Here is a 21154-nt window from a genome sequence, read left to right on the forward strand (position 1 = left end):
GAACTGCTTAAAAGGGTACTCCACTGGAAAACATTTTTTTTTAATCAACTCATGCCAGAAAGTTAAACAGATTTGTAAATTACTTCTATTAAAAAATCTTATATAGTATAATACTGTTCCTGCTGTTTCTGTATAGTGTTCTAGCTGAGTGCATTTGGGGCTGCTAAAGAAGATATATTTAGAATTGCAACATGCATAGGTTTGGAGTAGAAGTAATGACTGCATCAACTACATCAAAGATAGAATGCCATAATATAAGGTGGCACTGGAGGTGGTGGTCCCACCTGTTCAAGATCAGAGGTAGACAAAGGATAGTGTTAATTTTCTCTAGTTGGGTGGAAGTAGCACCATGGGGGAGGCTAATAAAAATAGGACCTGGGAACCAACTGTGAGTAAGGAAGAAAAAGCAGAGCCAGAGGTCAAAGTAAGGACAAACCCATAGCTAGAAGTTTTTTTTTTTTTTTTTACATATTTATCCTAAATTTCTAAAACAGAAACACTATATACTGCCTGTAGAAATACTTATATTTATAAATCTGAATGGGAATGTGATTTGTGACAATTTTCGGTGGCCTTTCATTGTCAAAAAAGACATCCGGCTTCTCTCTCCGTTTGTGTGTGTGTGTGTGTGCATTTTGGAAGTCTACAAATGGTGTGAAAAGGATCAAAATAGTTTTTTATATCACATAAATGAAATGCAGCATAAACCTTTTTGAATATCTGCAACATTAACATTGAAAAAGAAAATCACCTCATTTGCCAGAGATTTTTATTAATAAAATAATTTGCAGTGTCTAATAGGAGCCCAGGGGACCATGTGTCACACCACCTGCCCCTTAGAAGGGCAGGTTACACCTAAGGCTAATTTCCCACTTATTTTTTTTCGGACCCAAATAAAAACGCCATGGCATTTTCCTGTGTTTGGCGTTTTGTCTACCTAAAAAATGTAGCCGACAATATTAAAAATGTATAAACGGTCCTTTTTGTAAAAATAATATATTTTTTATAATTCATTTTGTGAAACTTTTTATAAGAAATGTATTTTAATTATGTGTTTAATAAAGTGTGTGCTTTTTCTTAACTTTTTTTTCTATATTTTTTAAATTTTTTAGGTACTACTACTACTCCCAGCTTGGAACAGACTGTTCCATGATGGGAGTATTAGTACCTGTACTGATAGACAGATCGCTATGGGTGTCACTCCTGACACCCATTGCGATCGTCCTTTATATTGCAGAGATGCGGAACAGCTCTATACAGCGTACCGCATCTCTGCTATGAACTCCGGCCAATTTGACTAATCACCGCTCTCAATGGGAAATATGAATCTGTGATGTAAAGAGAACTTCACATCACAGAGTACAGTGCAGGGGAGCAGAGAAGTGCATCCGTGCTGCCGGCTTCTATAGATTATATAGGTGGATCGCAACAGGTGTCAGAAGTGACACCTGGGGTGATCTGTTAGATATTACTCCCAGCATGGAACAGTCTGTTCCATGCTGGGAGTAGTAGTAGTACCTAAAAAATAAACTCACACCCTAAGGCTGAATACCAAGAGCCATACAACCTGTTCCAAATTGTCATGCAAATGATATTTTTCTCATTTACCTAAATAATTGATGTGAATAACAGTCAGTATAATTCTCATGTTATCAACTATTAAGAGCACAATTAAAATTTTATTGAATAATAGACATGTCGCGAATTGTTCGCCGGCGAACAGTTCCCGGCGAATTTAGCATGTTCGCATCGCCGGGCAAACATATGTGAAGTTCAATCCGCCCCCTATACTTTAACCCCTTAACGACGCAGGACGTATATTTACGTCCTGCGCCGGCTCCCGCGATATGAAGCGTCGGTCCCGGCGCTCATCAACGGCCGGGACCCGCGGCTAATACCACACATCGCCGATCGCGGCGTATTAACCCTTTAGAAGCGGCGGTCAACTTTGTAAAGTGAAAGTGAAAGTGACCCAGCTGCTCAGTCGGGCTGTTCGGGACCACCGCGGTGAAATCGCGGCGTCCCGAACAGCTGACCGGACACCGGGAGGGCCCTTACCTGCCTCCTCGGTGTCCGATCGGCGAATGACTGCTCCGTGCCTGAGATCCAGGCAGGAGCAGTCAAGCGCCGATAACACTGATCACAGGCGTGTTAATACACGCCTGTGATCTGTGTAAAAGATCAGTGTGTGCAGTGTTATAGGTCCCTATGAGACCTATAACACTGCCAAAAAAAAATATTAAAAAAAGTGTTAATAAAGGTAATTTAACCTCTTCCCTAATAAAAGTTTGAATCACCCCCCTTTTCCCATAAAAAAAATAAAACAGTGTAAAAAAATAAAAATAAACATATGTAGTATCGCCGCATGCGTAAATGTCCAAACTATAAAATTAATCATTAATTAAACCGCACGGTCAATGGCGTACGCGCAAAAAAATTCCAAAGTCCAAAAAAGCGTATTTTGGTCACTTTTTATACCATTAAAAAATTAATAAAAAGTGATCAAAAAGTCCGATCAAAACAAACATCGTACCGATAAAAACTTCAGATCATGGAGCAAAAAAATGAGTGCTCATGCCGCACTGTACGTGGAAAAATAAAAAAAAGTTATAGGGGTCAGAAGATGACATTTTTAAACGTATAAATTTTCCTGCATGTAGTTATGATTTTTTCCAGAAGTGCGACAAAATCAAACCTATATAAGTAGGGTATCATTTTAACCGTATGGACCTACAGAATAATGATAAGGTGTAATTTTTACCGAAATATGCACTGCGTAGAAACGGAAGCCCCCAAAAGTTACAAAATGGCGTTTTTTCTTCGATTTTGTCACACAATGATTTTTTTTTTCCGTTTCGTCGTGCATTTTTGGGTAAAATGACTAATGTCACTGCAAAGTAGAATTGGCGACGCAAAAAATAAGCCATAATATGGATTTTTAGGTGGAAAATTGAAAGGGTTATGATTTTTAAAAGGTAAGGAGGAAAAAACGAAAGTGCAAAAACGGAGTCCTTAAGGGGTTAACATTGCAGTAAACTTTGACCCTGTGAGTCAGAGTCAGCAGACACATTACAGCCAATCAGCAGCAGTCCCTCCCTTCCAGACCCTCCTACCTTTTGCACGGACACCATTTTACCCTCATTCAGCATGCTGCAGGCTTAGGAAGTGGCGGGTCAGAGAACTGCTCCTTCTGTATAGGGAAAGCGATAGCTAGGTTGCTGCTAGGTGGTGTATTCAGGGTCCAGTTTACTCCTAAAGCACTAGTGTAACATCTGCTTTAAGGACAGCACCCAAAAAAGCCCTTTTTAGGGCTGAAAAATATCAGTCCGTGTGTCTTGCAACAGCTGGAGGCACCCTGGTTGGGAGGGAACCGCTGGTTAAAAGGGGTACTCCAGAATCAAACTTTAGTTCTTTCAAGCAACTAACTACTACAGTATTCAAAGGGCTTAAAGATATCAGTCTGTGTGTTTTGCAACAGCTGGAGGCAACCTGGTAGGGGACCACTTCTTAAAAGGGGAACTCCGCTGGCAAGCTTTTTTTCTTTAAAGCAACTAACTACTACAGTATTCAAAAGGCTGAAATATATCAGTCAGTGTGCTTTGCAACAGCTGGAGGCACAATAGTTGGGGACCACTGCATAAAAGGGGAACTCCGCTGGCAAGCTTTTTTTCTTTAACCCCTTAAGGACCAGGCCATTTTACACCTTAGGACCGGAGCGTTTTTTGAACATCTGACCACTGTCACTTTAAACATTAATAACTCTGGAATGCTTTTAGTTATCATTCTGATTCCAAGATAGTTTTTTCGTGACATATTCTACTTTAACATAGTGGTAAAATTTTGTGGTAACTTGCATCCTTTCTTGGTTAAAAATTCCAAAATTTGATGAAAAATTAGAAAATTTTGCATTTTTCTAACTTTGAAGCTCTCTGCTTGTAAGGAAAATGGATATTCCAAATAATTATTTTTTTTATTCACATATAAAATATGTCTACTTTATGTTTGCATCATAAAATTGATGTGTTTTTACTTTTGGAAGACACCAGAGGGCTTCAAAGTTCAGCAGCAATTTTCCAATTTTTCACAAAATTTTGAAACTCGCTTTTTTTCAGGGACCAGTTCAGGTTTGAAGTGGATTTGAAGGGTCTTCATATTAGAAATACCCCATAAATTACCACATTATAAAAACTGCACCCCCCAAAGTATTCAAAATGACATTTAGTAAGCATTTTAACCCTTTAGGGGTTTCACAGGAATAGCAGCAAAGTGAAGGAGAAAATTCACAATCTTCATTTTTTACACTTGCATGTTCTTGTAGACCCAATTTTTGAATTTTTGCAAGGGGTAAAAAGGAGAAAATTTTTACTTGTATTTGAAACCCAATTTCTCTCGAGTAAGCACATACCTCATATGTCTATGTTAATTGTTCGGCGGGCACAGTAGAGGGCTCAGAATGGAAGGAGCGACAAATGGTTTTTGGGGGGCATGTCATCTTTAGGAAGCCCCTATGGTGCCAGAACAGCAAAAAAAAAAAAAAAACACATGGCATACCATTTTGGAAACTAGACCCCTCGGGGAACATAACAAGGGGTAAAGTAAACCTTAATACCCCACAGGTGATTCACGACTTTTGCATATGTAAAAAAAAATGCTTGGTTTCCCAAAAAATTTAAATTTTTACAAAGGATTAAAGCAGAAAATACCCCCCAAAATTTGAAGCCCAATTTCTCCCGATTCAGAAAACACCCCATATGGGGGTGAAAAGTGCACTGCTGGCGCACTACAGGTCTCAGAAGAGAAGGAGTCATATTTGGCTTTTTGAAAATTTTGCTCTGGGGGTATGCCGCATTTAGGAAGCCCCTATGGTGCCAGAACAGCAAAAAAAAAAAAAAAAAACACATGGCATACTATTTTGGAAATTAGACCCCTCGGGGAACGTAACAAGAGGTTAAGTGAACCTTAATACTCCACAGGCGTTTCACGAGTTTTGCATATGTAAAAAAAAAAAATCCCATATGTGACCCTAAACTGTTGCCTTGAAATACGACAGGGCTCCAAAGTGAGAGCGCCATGCGCATTTGAGGCCTAAATTAGGGATTGCATAGGGGTGGACATAGGGGAATTCTACGCCAGTGATTCCCAAACAGGGTGCCTCCAGCTGTTTTAAAACTCCCAGCATGCCTGGAAAGTCAGTGGCTGTCTGGTAATACTGGGAGTAGTTGTTTTGCAACAGCTGGAGGCTCCGTTTTGGAAACCGTGGCGTACCAGACGTTTTTCATTTTTATTGGGGAGGGGAGGGGGGCTGTGTAGGGGGTATGTGTATATGTAGTGTTTTTTACTTTTTATTTTATTTTGTGTTAGTGTTGTGTAGTGTTTTTAGGGTACAGTCACACGGGCGGGAGTTCACAGTAGTTTCTCGCTGGCAGTTTGAGCTGTGGCAGAAAATTTGCCGCAGCTCAAACTTGCAGCCCGATACTTACTGTAAACCTCCGCCCATGTGAGTGTACCCTGTACATTCACATGGGGGGGGGGGGGGGGGGGGGAACATCCAGCTGTTGCAAAACTACAACTCCCAGCATGCGCTGACAGACTGTACATGCTGAGAGTTTTAGTTTTGCAACAGCTGTAGGCACACTGGTTATGTATCACTGAGTTTGTGACCTTAGTGTTTCAAAACCAGTGTGCCTCCAGCTGTTGCAAAACTACAACTCCCAGCATGTACGGTGCATGGTGTAAGGTGACTGCTGAGAGTTGTAGTTTGCAACAGCTGGAGGCACACCGGTCGTGAAACACTGAGTTAGGTGGAAAAAAAAACTTTCACAACCATTGTGCCTTCAGCTGTTGCAAAACTACAACTATCAGCAGTCACCGACAGCCAATGGGCATGCTGGGAGTTGTAGTTATGCAACCAGCAGATGCACCACTACAACTCCCAGCATGCACTTTAGCTGTTTGTGCAAGCTGGGAGTTGTAGTTATACAACAGCTGAAGGTACACTTTTCCATAGAAAAGATGTGCCTCCAGCTGTTGCAAAACCATAAGTCCCAGCATGCCCATAAGGGAATGCTGGGAGTTGTGGTGGTCTGCCTCCTGCTGTTGCATAACTACAGCTCCCAGCATGCCCTTTTTGCATGCTGGGAGCTGTTGCTAAGCAACAGCAGGAGGCTGTCACTCACCTCCTGCTGCTGCTCCGTCGCAGGACAGTCCCTCGCCGCGACCATCGCTCCTGGGGCCCCAATCCCAACAGGGATGCCGGGGATCGGGGTCCCCAGCACTCGGGGTCTTCTTCCCGCACCCGCTCACGTCCTCCGGAAGAGGGGCGGAGCGGGTGCGGGAGTGACACCCGCAGCAGGCGCCCTGATTTACCGGCCGACCAATCAGGGCGATCGTGAGATGGCACCAGTGCCACCTCACCCCTGCTGGCTTTGGCTGTCTCTGACGGCCCCGATCAGCCAGTAATTCCGGGTCTCCTGGAATCGCCGCAGATCGCTGGACTGAATTGTCCAGCGATCTGCAGCCATCGCCAACATGGGGGGGGGCATAATGACCCCCCTGGGCGATATGCCGGGATGCCTGCTGAATGATTTCAGCAGGCATTCGGCTCCGGTCCCCAACCGGCTAGCTGTGGGGACCGGAATTCCCACGGGCGTATGGATACGCCCTGCATCCTTAAGGACTCGGAATGCAGGGCGTATCCATACGCCCTGCGTCCTTAAGAGGTTAAAGCAACTAACTACTACTGCATTCAAAGGGCTGAAATATATCAGTCCGTGTGTTTTGCAACAGCATGAGGCACCCTGGTTGGGGACCACTGCTAAAAAGGGGAACTCCGCTGGCAAGCTTTTTTGCTCATTGTCACACTAGTGCAAATCACATTAGGTGTGATAGTTGTGCAAATTTTAAAAAATATACCTTTTTTGGCTGTTAAATAAAACCAGTCGCACCTGTCAGTTCACGTCACAGTTGCCATTTTTTTTGCCTGCAGGGCAAATTGTGTCACCCTAGTGCAAATCACATTTGGTTTGACACTTGTGCAAATTTAACCAAAAAAATGACAGGCAGAGGAAGGCTACCCCGCAGGGGCCTTCATGGTGCTGGGATTCCCTTTGGCCCTAGAATGGCCAGTGTTCAGAGGTCACGTAACCTGAACCCCCAAAGTTCTGAGGACTTAGTTGACTGGCTATCACAAGACACCCAATCTACTACGGCTTCCGCTGGGAACCTTGACGCACCATCCTTCTCCTCCTCTAGCTTAGCTTCGGGCACCTCTCATGCTACCACTTGCCCGCCTGCCGCCACCACCAACACTAGCACCGCAGCAGCTTTACTTCATCCGTCAGAGGAGTTATTTACACATCAGTTTGAAGACATGAGTGATGCGCAACCATTATTGCCAGAGGATGTAGTTAACAGGGATATGTCTCAGTCAGGCAGCATTACACACATGGACGTACGGTGTGATGATGATGTTGTACCCGCTGCTGCTTCCTTTCTTGAGGTGTCAGATAGCGGTGAAGGTGTTGATGATGACGATGTGTCCGTGGATGCCACGTGGGTGCCCACTAGAAGAGAAGAAGAGGGGGAAAGTTCAGATGGGGAGACAGAGAGGAGGAGGAGATGAGTTGGAAACAGGGGGAGGTCGTGGCAAGGAGCTAGTGGCACAGTCAGACAGCATGCATCGGCACCCGGGGTCAGCCAGACGGGACGCCAATCAACGCATGCTTTTGCCACCACCAGAATGCCGTCATCGCAGAGCTCAGCAGTGTGGCATTTTTTGTGTGTGTCTGCTTCTGACAACAGCGAGGCCATTTGCAACCTGTGCCAGAAGAAACTAAGTCAAGGGAAGTCCAACACCCACTTAAGCACAACTGCTTTGCGAAGGCACATGATGTCACATCACAAGCGCCTATGGGATCAACACGTCAGTACAAGCAGCACACAAAGTCAAAGCCGCCATCCTCCTCCTGGTCCAGCATCTTCAGCCAGGTCAACCACTGCTGCCCTCCTTGCCCCCTCTCAACCATCCGCCTCTCCGTCTCTCGCCTTGAGCAGTTCCTGCTCATCTGCCCACAGTCAGGTGTCTGTCAAGGAGATGTTTGAGCACAAGAAGCCAATGTCTCAAAGTCACCCCCTAGCCCGGCGTCTGAAAGCTGGCTTGTCGGAACTGCTAGCCCACCAGCTTTTACCATACAAGCTGGTGGAGTCTGAGGCCTTTAAAAAATTTGTAGCCATTGGGACACCGTAGTGGAAGGTACCCGGACGAAATTTTTTTGCACAAAAGGCAATCCCCAACCTTTACTCCATTGTGCAACAGGAAATTATGGCATGTCTGGCACACAGTGTAGGGGCAAGGGTCCATCTGACCACTGATACCTGGTCTGCAAAGCATGGTCAGGTCAGGTATATCACCTACACTGCTCATTGGGTAAACCTGGTGATCGCTGCCAAGCATGGAATGCGTGGCTCTGCAGAGGAGTTGGTGACAACGCCGCGACTTGCAGGCAGGCCTGCTGCCACCTCCTCTACTCCTCCTACTCCATCCTCTTCCATAACATCCTCGGTCGAGTCCTCTTCCACTGCTGCGTCTTGCTCCACATCACCGGCACCCCCCACCTCCCCAGGTGCTATTCCACATCCCGGATACGGCAGTGTCACGCCATCTTGGGGTTGACTTGCCTCAAAGCGGAGAGTTAAACCGCACCAGCGCTCCTGTCGGCCCTGAACGTACAGGTGGACCAGTGGCTGACTCCGCACCAACTGGAGATCGGCAAGGTGGTTTGTGACAACGGAACAAATTTGTTGGCGGCATTGAGGTTGAGCAAGTTGACACATGTGCCGTGCATGGCACATGTGTGTAATCTGATTGTACAACGCTTTGTGCTCAAGTACCCTGGCTTACAGGATGTCCTGAAGCAGTCCAGGAAGGTGTGTGGCCATTTCAGGCGTTCCTACACCGCCATGGCGCACTTGTCAGATATCCAGCGGCAAAACATGCAAGTGAGGCGCTTGATTTGCGACAGCCCGACACGTTGGAATTCAACACTCCTAATGTTCGACCGCCTGCTCCAACAAGAAAAAGCAGTCAACGAATATTTGTATGACCGGGGTGCTAGGACATCATCTGCGGAGCTGGGAATTTTTTTGCCACGTTGCTGGTGGCTCATGCGCAATGCCTGTAGGCTCATGCGTCCTTTTGAGGAGGTGACAAACCTGGTCAGTCGCACCGAAGGCACCATCAGCGACATCATACCGTTTGTTTTCTTCCTGGAGCGTGCCCTGCGAAGAGTGCTGGATCAGGCAGTAGATGAGCGTGAAGAGGAAGAGTTGTGGACACCATCACCACTAGAAACAGCCTTATCAGCATCGCTTGCTGGACCTGCGGCAACGCTGGAAGAAAATTGTGAGGAAGAGGAGTCAGAGGAGGAATGTGGCTTTGAAGAGGAGGAGGAAGACCAACCACAGCAGGCATCCCAGGGTGCTCCTTGTCCCCTATCTGGTTCCTGTGGTGTTGTACGTGGCTGGGGGGAAGAAGATTATACCTTCCCTGACATCAGTGAGGACGAGGAAGGGGACATGAGTAGCTCGGCATCTGTCCTTGTGCAAATGTGGTCTTTCATGCTGTCGTGCCTGTTGAGGGACCCTCATATAAAAAGGATGAAGGAGAACGACCTGTACTGGGTGTCCACGCTACTAGACCCCCGGTATAAACATAAAGTGCCTGACATGTTACCGCATTACAGCAAGGCGGAAAGGATTCAGCAGGTCCAAAATGAATTAAGAATTATGCTGTACACAGCGTATAAGGATCATGTCACAGCACAACAGGGATCTAACAGGGGAAGAGGTGAAAGTAATCCTCCTCCTCCTCCCACGAACACGCCGGCAAGGACAGGATGCTTTACAGACATGCTGTTGATGGAGGACATGCGGAGCTTATTAAGTCCTACGCATCGCCACAGCTCTTCGGGGGTCCACTATCAGAAAACGCCGACTACCTGGCCTTAACCGCAGATAGACACTCTGAGGAGCGATGAACCCCTTGACTACTGGGTGTGCCGGCTTGACCTGTGGCCTGAGCTATCCCAATTTGCGCTCGAACTTCTGGCCTGTCCCGCTTCAAGTGTCCTGTCAGAAAGGACCTTCAGTGCAGCGGGAGGTATTGTCACTGAGAAGAGGAGTCGCCCTTGGTCAAAAAAGTCTGGATTACCTCACCTTTAGTAAGATGAATGAGGGATGGATCCCGAAGGGACTGACACTGGGCGATACATTTGACTGAACAAGGCCTGATCAGATGAGCTGCTTTGGGCTAAAAATGGTCCACACGCTGCTGTATTTGAACTCTGAATGCCAGATGACTTGTGTGACTTATCCGCCACCAAGTAGGGTTCAAATCGCAATGTTTTAGGGCACTTTCTGCATGGCGAAACAAACAGAAATTTTTCTGTCCGCTGCTACAGTACCAAATTTTCATCCATGTGTACATGCCTAATTTTTCTGGCCTCTGCTGCTGCACTTGTTATGGTGCTGCAATTTTTCTGGCCGCTGCTACAGCTGTGGCTGCGACAATACCCAATTTTTCATCCATCATCCATGTGTATATGCCTAATTTTTCTGGCGTCTGCTGCTGCACTTGTTATGGTGCTGCGATTTTTCTGGCCACTGCTACAGCTGCGACAATACCAAATTTTCCAGACAGGTGTACATGCCTAATTTTTCTGGCCTCTGCTGCTGCACTTGTTATGGTGCTGCAATTTTTCTGGCCGCTGCTACAGCCGCGGCAATACCCAAGTTTTGATCCATGTGTACATGCCTAATTTTTCTGGCCTCTGCTGCTGCACTTGTTATGGTGCTGCAATTTTTCTGGCCGCTGCTACAGCTGCAGCTACGACAATACCCTATTTTTCATCCATGTATACATGCCTAATTTTTCTTGTACACTCTGCTGACATCTCTGTCCATTTTAGCAACCGTAAATATTAGATGTATACTAAAGGTAGCATGGTGACTCAGAGGTTAGCACTGCTGCCTTGCAGCACTGGGGCCTTGGGTTCAAATCCCACTATGTGCTACCTAATATGGGGGAATCTTATGTGCTGCCTAAAGGGGAGCTCTAACTATGTGCTGCCTAACATGGGGGAATCTATGTGCTGCCTAAAGGGAGGATCTAACTATATGATGCCTAAAGTGGGCTAAAGCATGCTATTCCAAACCATTTAGGAATGTTAGGTGATTTATGCCCTTAATGGATTAAAACCAGACTCTGCATTAACTATGTAATTTTCCATGGGAGTTTCACCATGGATCCCCCTCCGGCACGCCACAGTCCAGGTGTTAGTCCCCTTGAAACAACTTTTAAATCACTATTGTGCCCAGAAAGAGTCCTTGTGGGTTTTAAAATTCGCCTGCCCATTGAAGTCAATGGCGGTTCGCCGGTTCGCAAACTTTTGCGGATGTTCGCGTTCGCGGTCCGTGAACTGAAAATTTTATGTTCGCGACATCACTATTGAACACCTCCTAATGATAGCAGTATTTTTTTTTTTAAACATAAAACACTTACAATGCAACGTTCCAAATTATTACACACAGTAAGTTTCAAAACACTTTATAGGTGGTAAAGAACTGAAAATTGTCATCTGTTGTGTTTGCAGCTTACTTACTGAAATCAAAACTATTTCAATCAAACTTTTAACAACATTTTAACTTTACGTTCACGTTACATTTTAACATAGGACCCCTTGTTTGATAGCAGCTTCACAAGTCTTGCATCCATTGAACTTGTAAGTTTTTGCACAGTTTCTGCTTGAATTTGTTTGCAAGATGTCAGAATAGCCTCCCAGAGCTCTCCTTTAACCCCATAGCAGCCATTGAGGCAGAGGTATTCTTTGAAGCATGAGATGGTGCATTGTCATGCATGAAGATGGTTTAATTATGGAAAGCATAGTTCTTCCTTCTGTACCAGGGAAGAAAGTGGTCAGTCAGAAACTCCACATACTTTGCAGAGGTCATCTTTACACCTCCGGGGACCATAAAGGGGCCAAACAGCTCTCTTCCCATGATTCTGGCCCAAAACATGACTCCATCACAGCCTTGCTGACGTCGCAGCCTTGTTGGAACAGGGTAGCTGTCCAGCAACCATCCACTACTCCATCCATCTGGACCATCCTGGGTTACACGACACTCATCAGTGAACAGGACTGTTTAAAAATTAGTCTTCATGTATTTTTTTTTCTGCCCAATGCAGCCGTTTCTGCTTGTGAGCATTGGTTAGTGGTGGCCAAATAGAAGGTTTATGCACAGTTGCATGACTCTGGAGGACTCTACACCTTGATGTCCGTGGGACTCCAGAGGCACTATCAGCTTTAAATATCTGTTTCCTGCTATGCAATAGTATTTTAGCAGCTGTTCTCTTGATCCGATTCATGGATCTGGCAGAAATCTTCCTCAATGTGCCTTTATCTGCATGAACCCATCTGCTTTGAATCAGCCACAAATCTCTTCACCTGTTGGAGACGGAGGGCGTACAGGTAAGCCCTCACGTCCTGGTACGTAAGGACGGAGGGCGTACCTGTATGCCCTTCGACTGACCCACCAATGGCAGTTGGGGGTGGGTTAAAGTTAATTTCCCCCACTCTGCCCACCAATGGAAGTCCGGGCAGAGCGGGGGGGACAAGTGCGCTGAGTGAGGAGTATGGCCGGCATACCGGAGCAGCGGCGGCACAGACAGCAGCAGAGACTGCAGGCTGGAAATTATGGTGTAGGAGGAGGCTGCAGTGAAGATCGCTGGTAAGTGATCTTCACTGTGGCCTTCTAGAAGTTGCAAAACTACAACTCCCAGCATGCCCAGACAGCCAAAGGCCGTCTGGGCATGCTGGGAGTTGAAGTTTTGCAACATCTATATGGCCACAGTTTGAATACCACTGTGTAGTAACATCTGGCCATTCAGATGTTGCAGAACTACAACTCCCCGCATGCCTGGACAGTCTGGGCATGCTGGAAATTGTAGTTTTGAATATGGTGGTCTCCGAACTGTAGCCCTCCAGATGTTGCAAAACTACAATTCCCAACATGCCCAGACAGTCAGGGATGTTGGGTGGTGTAGTTATGCAACATCTGGTCCTTCAGATGTTACCAAACTACAACTCCCAGCATGCCTGGACTCTGGGCATGCTTGGAGTTGTAGTTTTGCAACATCTGGAGGGCCACAGATTGGAGACTCCTAAACATTGGTCTCCAAACAGTTCTTCTCCAGTTGTTGCATAATTACAACTCCTTTCATGCCTTTTGACTGTCAGTGCATGCTGGGAGTTTGTAGTTTTGCAACAGGTGTAGGCACACTGGTTGGGAAACACTGAGCTAGAGTCTGTTTCCTAACTTAGTGGTGGAAAAACTGAAACTCCCAGCATGTACAGTCTGTCAGTGCATTCTGGGAGTTGAAGTTTTGCAACAACTGGATGTTTGCCCTTCTCCCCATGTGAATGTACAGGGTACATTCACACGGGCGGGGGTTTACTGTGAGTTTCCTTCTGCAAGTTTGAGCTGCTGCAAATTTTCCAGTGGGAAACTCACTGTGAACCCCCACCGTGTGATTGTACCCTAAAAACACTACACTACAAAATAAAAAAGTAAAACACTACATACACCCCCTGACACAGTTTCCCCTCCCCAATAAAAATGAAAAACGTCTCGTACGGCACGTCTCGTACGGAGTTTCTAAACGGAGCCTCCAGCTGTTGCAAAACAATAGCTCCCAGCATTGCTGGACAGCCATTGACTGTCCTGGCATGCTTGGAGTTTTGCAACAAATGGAGGCAACCTGTTTGAGAAACACTGCTGTAGGGTATTTCTGGTGGAGGCAAGTGCCATGCTTGAATCCGGGGCTGCCCCTATGCAAATCTCTAATTTAGGCCTCAAATGCGCATGGTGCTCTGTCACTTCAGAGCCCTATTGTATTTCAAGGCAACAGTTTATGGCTTCCTCACTCGGAAGAAATTGTGTTACAATTTTTTTCTCTCTCCTTTTACCCCTTATAAAAAGGTAAAGTTGGGGTCTACACCAGAATGTTAGTGTAAAAAAAGAAAAAATTGTACACTAACATGCTGATATTGCCCCATACTTTTCATTTTCGCAAGAAGTAAAAAGGGAAAAAGACCCCCAAAATATGTAATGCAATTTCTCCTGCTTACAGAAATACCCCATATGTGTATGTAAAATGCTCTGCGGGCGCACAACAAGGCTCAGGAGTGAGAGCGCACCATGAACATTTGAGGCCTAAATTGGTGATTTGCACAGGGGTGGCTGATAGTTACAACGGTTCTGACATGATCGCAAAAAAGAAAACACCCACTTGTGACCGCATTTTGGAAACTACATCCCTCAAGGAATGTAATAATGAGTACAGTGAGCCTTAACACCCCACATCTCTTTGACAATTTTTTCCCCCTGAACTGTTGGTGTTACCCCAAATTTTTCACTTTCACAAGGGATAATAGGAACAAAGCCCCCAAAATTTGTAACTCCATTTCTTCTAGGAAACACCCTATATGTGGATGTTAAATGCTCTGCCGCCACACTACAGGGCTCAGAAGAGAAGGAGCTCCATAGGGCTTTTGGAGAGAGAATTTGGCTGGAATTGAAGGCCATGTGTGTTTACAAAGCCCCCATGCTGCCAGAACTGTGGACCCCCCCACATATGACCCCATTTTTGAAACTGCACCCCTCACGGAATGTAACAAGGGATGCAGTGAGCATTTAAACCCCACAGGTGTCTGACAGATTTTTTGTACAGTTGTCCGTAAAAATAAAAAAAATTATTTTTGATTTGCACAGCCCACTGTTCCAAAGATCTGTCATGCGCCAGTGGGGTGTAAATGCTCACCAAACCCCTTATTACATTCCTTAAGGGGTGTAGTTTCCAAAATGGGGTCACATGTAGGGGGGGGGGGCATGTTCTGGCAGCATGGGGCTTCGTAAATGCACATGGCCCCAGACTTCCATTCCAACCAAATTCTCTCTTCAAAAGCTCAATGGCGCTTATCTGAGTATTGTAGTACGCCCGCAGAGAACTTTATATCCACATATGAGGTATTTCCTTACTCGAGAGAAATGGGGTTACAAATATTGGGGGGCATTTTCTCCTATTACTCTTTGTGAAAATGAAAAGTTGGGGTAACACCAGCATTTTAGTGTTAAAAATAAAATTTTTCATTTTCACGTCTCACTTTAACGAAAGTTTGTCAATCATCTGTGCGGTATGAAGCTCACTTTACCCCTTGTTGCGTTCCTTGAGGGATGTAGTTTCCAAAATAGTGTGCCATGTGTTTTTTTTTTTTTTTTTTTACTGTTCTGGCATCAAGGAGGCCTCCTAAATGTGACATGCTCCCCAAAAACCATTTGAGCAAAATTCGCTCTCCAAAAATTCGCTCTCCAATGTCACTCCTTCCCTTCTGAGCCCTCTAATGCACCCACAGAGCACTTTACATCCACATATGGGGGGGGGCTTTTTACCTTTTAACCCTTGTAAAAATGAAAAAAAAATGGGGCTACAATAACATGCTAGTGTAAAAAATTGAGATTTAGATTTTTCTCCTCCACATTGCTGCTATTCCTGTGAAACATCTAAAGGATTAGCAAACTTTCTGAATGTCATTTTGAATACTATGAGGGGTGCAGTTTTCATAATGGGGTCCATTATAGGGGATTTCCAACATAAAGACCCTCAAATTCCCTTCAAATCTTAACTGCTCCCTGAAAAATTCAGATTTTGAAATTTTCGTGAAAAATTGGAAAATGTCTGCTATAATTTGAAGCCCTCTAATGTCTTCATAAAGTAAAAACATGCCAACTTTATGATGCCATCATAAAGTAGACATATTGTATATGTGGACCAATATGTAATTTATTTGACATATCCATTTCCCTTATCAAGAAATTATGCAAGTATTGAAAATTTACCACTTACATAAAGTAAAATATGTCATGAAAAAACAAACAATCTCGGAATCAGAATGAAAGAGGTAAAAGCATCCCAGAGTTATTAATACATAAAGTGATAGTGGTCAGATTTGCAAAAAATGTTCTCGTCCTTAGGGTCAAAATGGGCTTCGTCCCCAAGGGGCTAACAGTGCGATGAGCACTCTTAAGTTTTTGTGAAATATCTAATGTTTCCATACCTCGTCCAAGGCATTGAACTATTCCACTCTTTTCAGCAGCAGAGAGATCCTTTTCCTTCCCCATATTGCTTGAAAATGGTGCTCTGCTTAATAATGTGGAACACCCTCCTTTAGTAGTTTTTAGTTAAAATGGGCTCACCTGGCAATCTAATTATCACAGGTGTCCAAGATTGTTTTTAGTGATTAAAAGAGCCCTGAGATACAATGCCATCCATGAGTTAAACTGAAAAACAAAATATTTAATCTTTGTGACACTTAAATAGAATTTGCATAATTTGGAAAAGGGTGTATTTATAGCTCTTGCTGCCCCAGGCACTCAGACTGGTAGCACCCCATTAGGCTAAGTCTCCACTTGGGTTTTTGCACTGCGTTTTTAGGGATTAAAAAAACGCCTGAAAAATCGCCAGCGCAAGTGGCGTCATCATGAGTTTTTTCTGGCGTTTTTTCCGCCGTTTTTTTCATTTGTGTGGAAATAGCATTTTTTGAATGTGGCAGTTTTTCCTGCTTTTCCAAGTTCTATTTTGTGCACAGCTAAAAGGGATTAATATTAATGGAAGGTATCTGCCCCCTCCTGATGTTATTTCCTTTGTAGAGTTCTACTTAAATCCGCCCCAGCGGATGCATTTTTGGTCTTTTAATGGTTTAGAAGGCATTGTTGATTCAGAATGTCTGATCCCCCTGGAAGGTTGACCCACAATGATGCTGCAAATTGTTTGCTGTTGCTTTTGGCACGCAGGATCCAGTTGATGCGTCGGGTTTGTGTATTTTTTTTTAGATATTTTTTTGTGAAATGTTTTTAAACTGTCAAATTTGATTTTTTAGTTGTCTTTTTTTTTTTGGTTAGCCTATATCTCGTAGGAGACACAGATACTGGGTCCATCCTCTCCATTGGCGTATGTGTTCTGAAGGCACTTTGTACGTTTGGTATCAGACTTTGAGAAGGAATTTCCCTTTTTGTGTTAATCTTAACCTATGTTTATTTTAAGTGTTTTAAAATTGCAATATATATCTAAATATATTTTTTTTATTTTATTTTTTTATACAATTTTTTTTAGGTACCCTGCTAAATTTTTTTATTTTACCAGAATGTCCATTTATGCTTTTGACAATTTGCTCAGCATCTTGAGGCCATCGTTGACTCTTCAGGAGACCTACATGAGGAAGCCAATTCCACCTGTGTTAAGGCTGCTGATAACATTAAGGTATGTATTCTAACCCTTTGCATGGTGTTTGCTTAAATGTTTTCTCCACTGTTAAAAATATTTCACAAATCAACTGTTGCCCGAAAGTTAACCATATTTCTACCTAACTTGGATGTTAAACTCATAATACAGCCAGTAATTGGCATCTGTTGTAGTCTCCCCCGGAATTTGTATAGTTGTTTACATTCATAATCTATTGCTCTTTACTGACACCTCTGTGTGTGTCTGGAACTCTTTGTTGTAGGAATGTTTGGTTATGTTTTATTATTTCTTGCTATCTACATTTTGCCACACAGACACAGGGGGCAGCACAGAGCATTGTGGTCTGAGTGTACAAAAATAACAAACTTCTTGTGGAGTATACATAATGTCATATAATTGATATTCATAATGTATCCCAATTTGACAAATTTTCGGGCAAAAGTAGTTTGTGTATTTTTTGAACAATGGAGTAAAACTTTAATGTTATATCTATATATGAGACTATTTAGGTTAAAATTTATTTTCTCTTTCAGATTCCTGGCAACTGGAGAAGCTTTTTCGTCTCTGCAGTACCAGTTTTTTGTGGGCAAAAGTACAATAGCCTATATAGTAAAGGAGACATGTACTGTGATTTGGGAGAAGTTGGGCCCATTAGTGATGCCTGCACCTACTGTTGAAACATGGCTCCAAGTAGCTGCTGGTTTTGAACAAGTAGCAAATTTTCCCAACTGTCTAGGTGCAGTGGATGGTAAACATATCCGCGTCCAGAAGCCACCACATTCTGGGTCTTTATATTTAAATTATAAAAAATATTTTTCGATTATTCTGATGGCTGTGGCCGACATAAACTATAAATTTAGACTCAAGGGTGTTGTAGGCCTCAAAGATTGTCCGTCAACTTCTCTTGAACCAGATTTCTTTGCCCCCCTCCAAGACCTCTTCCTGGAACTTCGGATCCAGCTCCTTTTGTAATGGTGTCTGATGACACCGGCTTTTCGGCTCTCCACCAACCTCTTGAGACCATTTCCAAAGCGAGTCTTAGATTCCAGGAAGAGGATCTTTAATTACCGTCTAAGCCGAGCCCGAAAGTGTGTAGAATGTGCTTTTGGCATAATGGCAAACAAGTGGATAGTTCTTCACACTGTAATCTGCTTAACCCCTTAACGACCATGAACGTGTATACACGTCCAGGCAGGATGCACGTTCCCGCACCAGGACGTGTATACTCGTCCATGGCTCTCGTGGGTGCTGCCCAGTGCACCCACGAGATCGCGGCAGGGACTCTGCTGTAACACACAGCCGGGACCCTGCCGCACTGCCTGGACCGAAGTAAACTTTGGTCCCGGCAGTTTAACCCTTACAGCCACGGTCGGAAGTGACCGTGGGCTGTAAGTGTTATGACAGAGGGAGCGAGCTCCCTCTGTCACCCCTGCAGCACCCCGCAGCACAATCGCGGGGTGCTGTGTGTAATACCCGGCGGGCGGGGACCTGCCGCACTGCCGGGACCGAAGACAACTTCGGTTCCGGCAGTTTAACCCTTACAGCCGCGGTCAGAAGCGACCACGAGCTGTAAGGAGTTTTGACAGAGGGAACGGGCTCTCTCCTGTAGCACCCCGCAATGATTGCGGGGTGCTGCTGCTTACCTGGGCAGCCGGGGGTCTTTACAAGGTCCCCCAGGTCTGCCCCGGTTATTGCCTGTGAGGACGTGTAAAACTAGCAGGCAGCATATATCTGCAATGCTTTGGAATACTAAGTATTCCAAAGCATTAAAAAAAAGTGTAAAAAAATAAAATAAATAAAAGTGTATAAAAACAAGTAGTATAAAAAATAGTGTAAAAAAAGTGTAAAAAAAAGTGTGAAAAAAGTGTAAAAAAAAGTGTGGAAAAATAATAAAAACAATTTAGAAAATAAATATAGTAAAAAATAAAAATGTATAATGTGTAGGATCACACGGCACACATCCGCAGCATATTACATCCTGTGGATGCCAGCCAACAGTCACAATAATGAGCTCCCGGCTGGATAGCTTTGTGTGTCCACTAATAGCGGCGGATTTCTCGCCGGCAGTCATGAGCGGACACACTGAGCTACCCAGCCACAGCAGTGCACTCGCCCTTGTGACTGCCGGACGCATCCGCGGTGTGAAATATGCTGCGGATGAGCTCTATGTGACCCTACACTGCGTCCCATTGTTAGAGGTTTCCGCAGTGTTAGAGGTATCCGTCAGCATCATGTCAAAAAGAGTGATGCTGACGTATACTGTAGCAGCTAAAGTCATTTCGGACTGCTACAGTGTACATTGGCATCCCTTTTTTGACATGACACCTATACTGCAGAAACGCAGTATGAATGGGGACTATTCATATAATGATGCCCTGAAAGCCAAAGGGGGCTCCTCTCCTTTGGGGTCCTACCACGCGGCCAAGGAACCAAATATGGCCTAAGCGGGGGTATTTCCAAACACGGGCCGAGCAGCTCAATAAAATATAGGGTGCATTTCTTGGAATATCAGAAGTGATGTACAAAAAATATGCCCCACAAATGATGCATTTGTAAAAAAAAAAATTGACACTGACATTGTAATAATTTCTGCCAAAAAACGATGGTGTTAAAATACTCACTGTACCCCCTTAGCGAATACCTTGAGGGGTCTAGTTTTTAAAATTGGGTAATTTGGGAGGTGTTCCTATGTTCTGCTACCTTAAAATTTCTGCAAACCTTGCATAGCACACAAAAAAAGATGTACTTTTCAAAATTTCAAGTTCAATTGTTAGGCTATTAATTAATTTAAAATGTTAATTAAAAACAAAAAAAATTGCTGTCAAAATAAAGTAGACATCTGAAAGTATAAGTTTCATAAACTATTTGGTCAGTATGTATAAATATATGCAACCTATTAGTGTTAAAATAGCAAAAAATCTTAATTTTTTAAAAAAATTTCATGAATTTTTGCATTGTAAAAAAAAAAAACTACAAATGATATCGGCTTACTTTTACTATGTACATGAAGGACAACTTCAGACAAAAAAAACAATGTCAGAATTATCGTGATTGGCAAAACGTTACCAGAGTTATTCTCTAATAAAGACAGACATCCCCAATTTGAAAAAACAGGCCTGGTCTTTCAGGGGCGTACAGATTTATTTGGGTTGGTCCTTAAGGGGTTAAATGTAGAGACCGTTGATCAAGTGGTGAAAGCAGGCTGTGTTCTTCATAACTATGTCCGAGACCATGATGGTTTGGAGATGGATTTTGAAGAAAATCTTGCATCCTTTCCCACCTCGATCAGCTGGAATACATCTAGGCCATATTTAAGTGGTTTACGTGTGCGAGATCGTTTTGCAGATTATTTTTTGTCTCCTGAAGGTTAGGTGCCCTGGCAACAGACGTGTCTTTCTGGGAGTTAATCTTAACCCCTTAAGGACAATGCACGTACTTATACGCCCCCATTTCCAAATCCTTAAGGACCGAGGATGTATGAGTATGTTCTGTCCATTCCCGGCCCCCCCCGCCGCTAGCCGGAGGTGAGCCGGTGCCCGATACCTGCTGATATCGATCAGCAGGCATCGCGGCATATCACCCAGGGGGGTCATGATGACCCCCCATGTTGGCGATGGCCGCAGATCGCTGAACAATTCAGCCCAGCGATCTGCGGCGGATTACGGGTCAATCGGATCTCCAGTGACCCGGTGACCTGGAATTACTGGCTGATCGGGGCTGTCTCTGAAGGCCCCGAACAGCCATAGCCAGCAGGGGTGAGGCGGCACTGGTGCCACCTCACGATCGCCCTGATTCGTCGGC

At 44.3% G+C, this 21154-nt stretch overlaps 1 protein-coding gene across 1 annotated transcript in view; it reads left to right on the forward strand.

Moving 5' to 3' along the window:
- LOC130281566 (uncharacterized) overlaps positions 1–18412 on the forward strand; it is a 32093-nt gene extending 13681 nt beyond the window's left edge. Inside the window, exons 2-3 of the mRNA XM_056528908.1 lie at positions 17225–17371; positions 17887–18412. Coding sequence (XP_056384883.1) covers positions 17256–17371; positions 17887–18325 — 555 coding nt within the window. The 5' untranslated portion in view covers positions 17225–17255 and the 3' untranslated portion in view covers positions 18326–18412. The remainder of the gene's footprint in view (positions 1–17224; positions 17372–17886) is intronic.
- Positions 18413–21154: the final 2742 nt, after the last annotated feature.

The sequence above is a fragment of the Hyla sarda genome, chromosome 7 (genome assembly GCF_029499605.1).
Source record: "Hyla sarda isolate aHylSar1 chromosome 7, aHylSar1.hap1, whole genome shotgun sequence".
NCBI lineage: Eukaryota > Metazoa > Chordata > Amphibia > Anura > Hylidae > Hyla > Hyla sarda.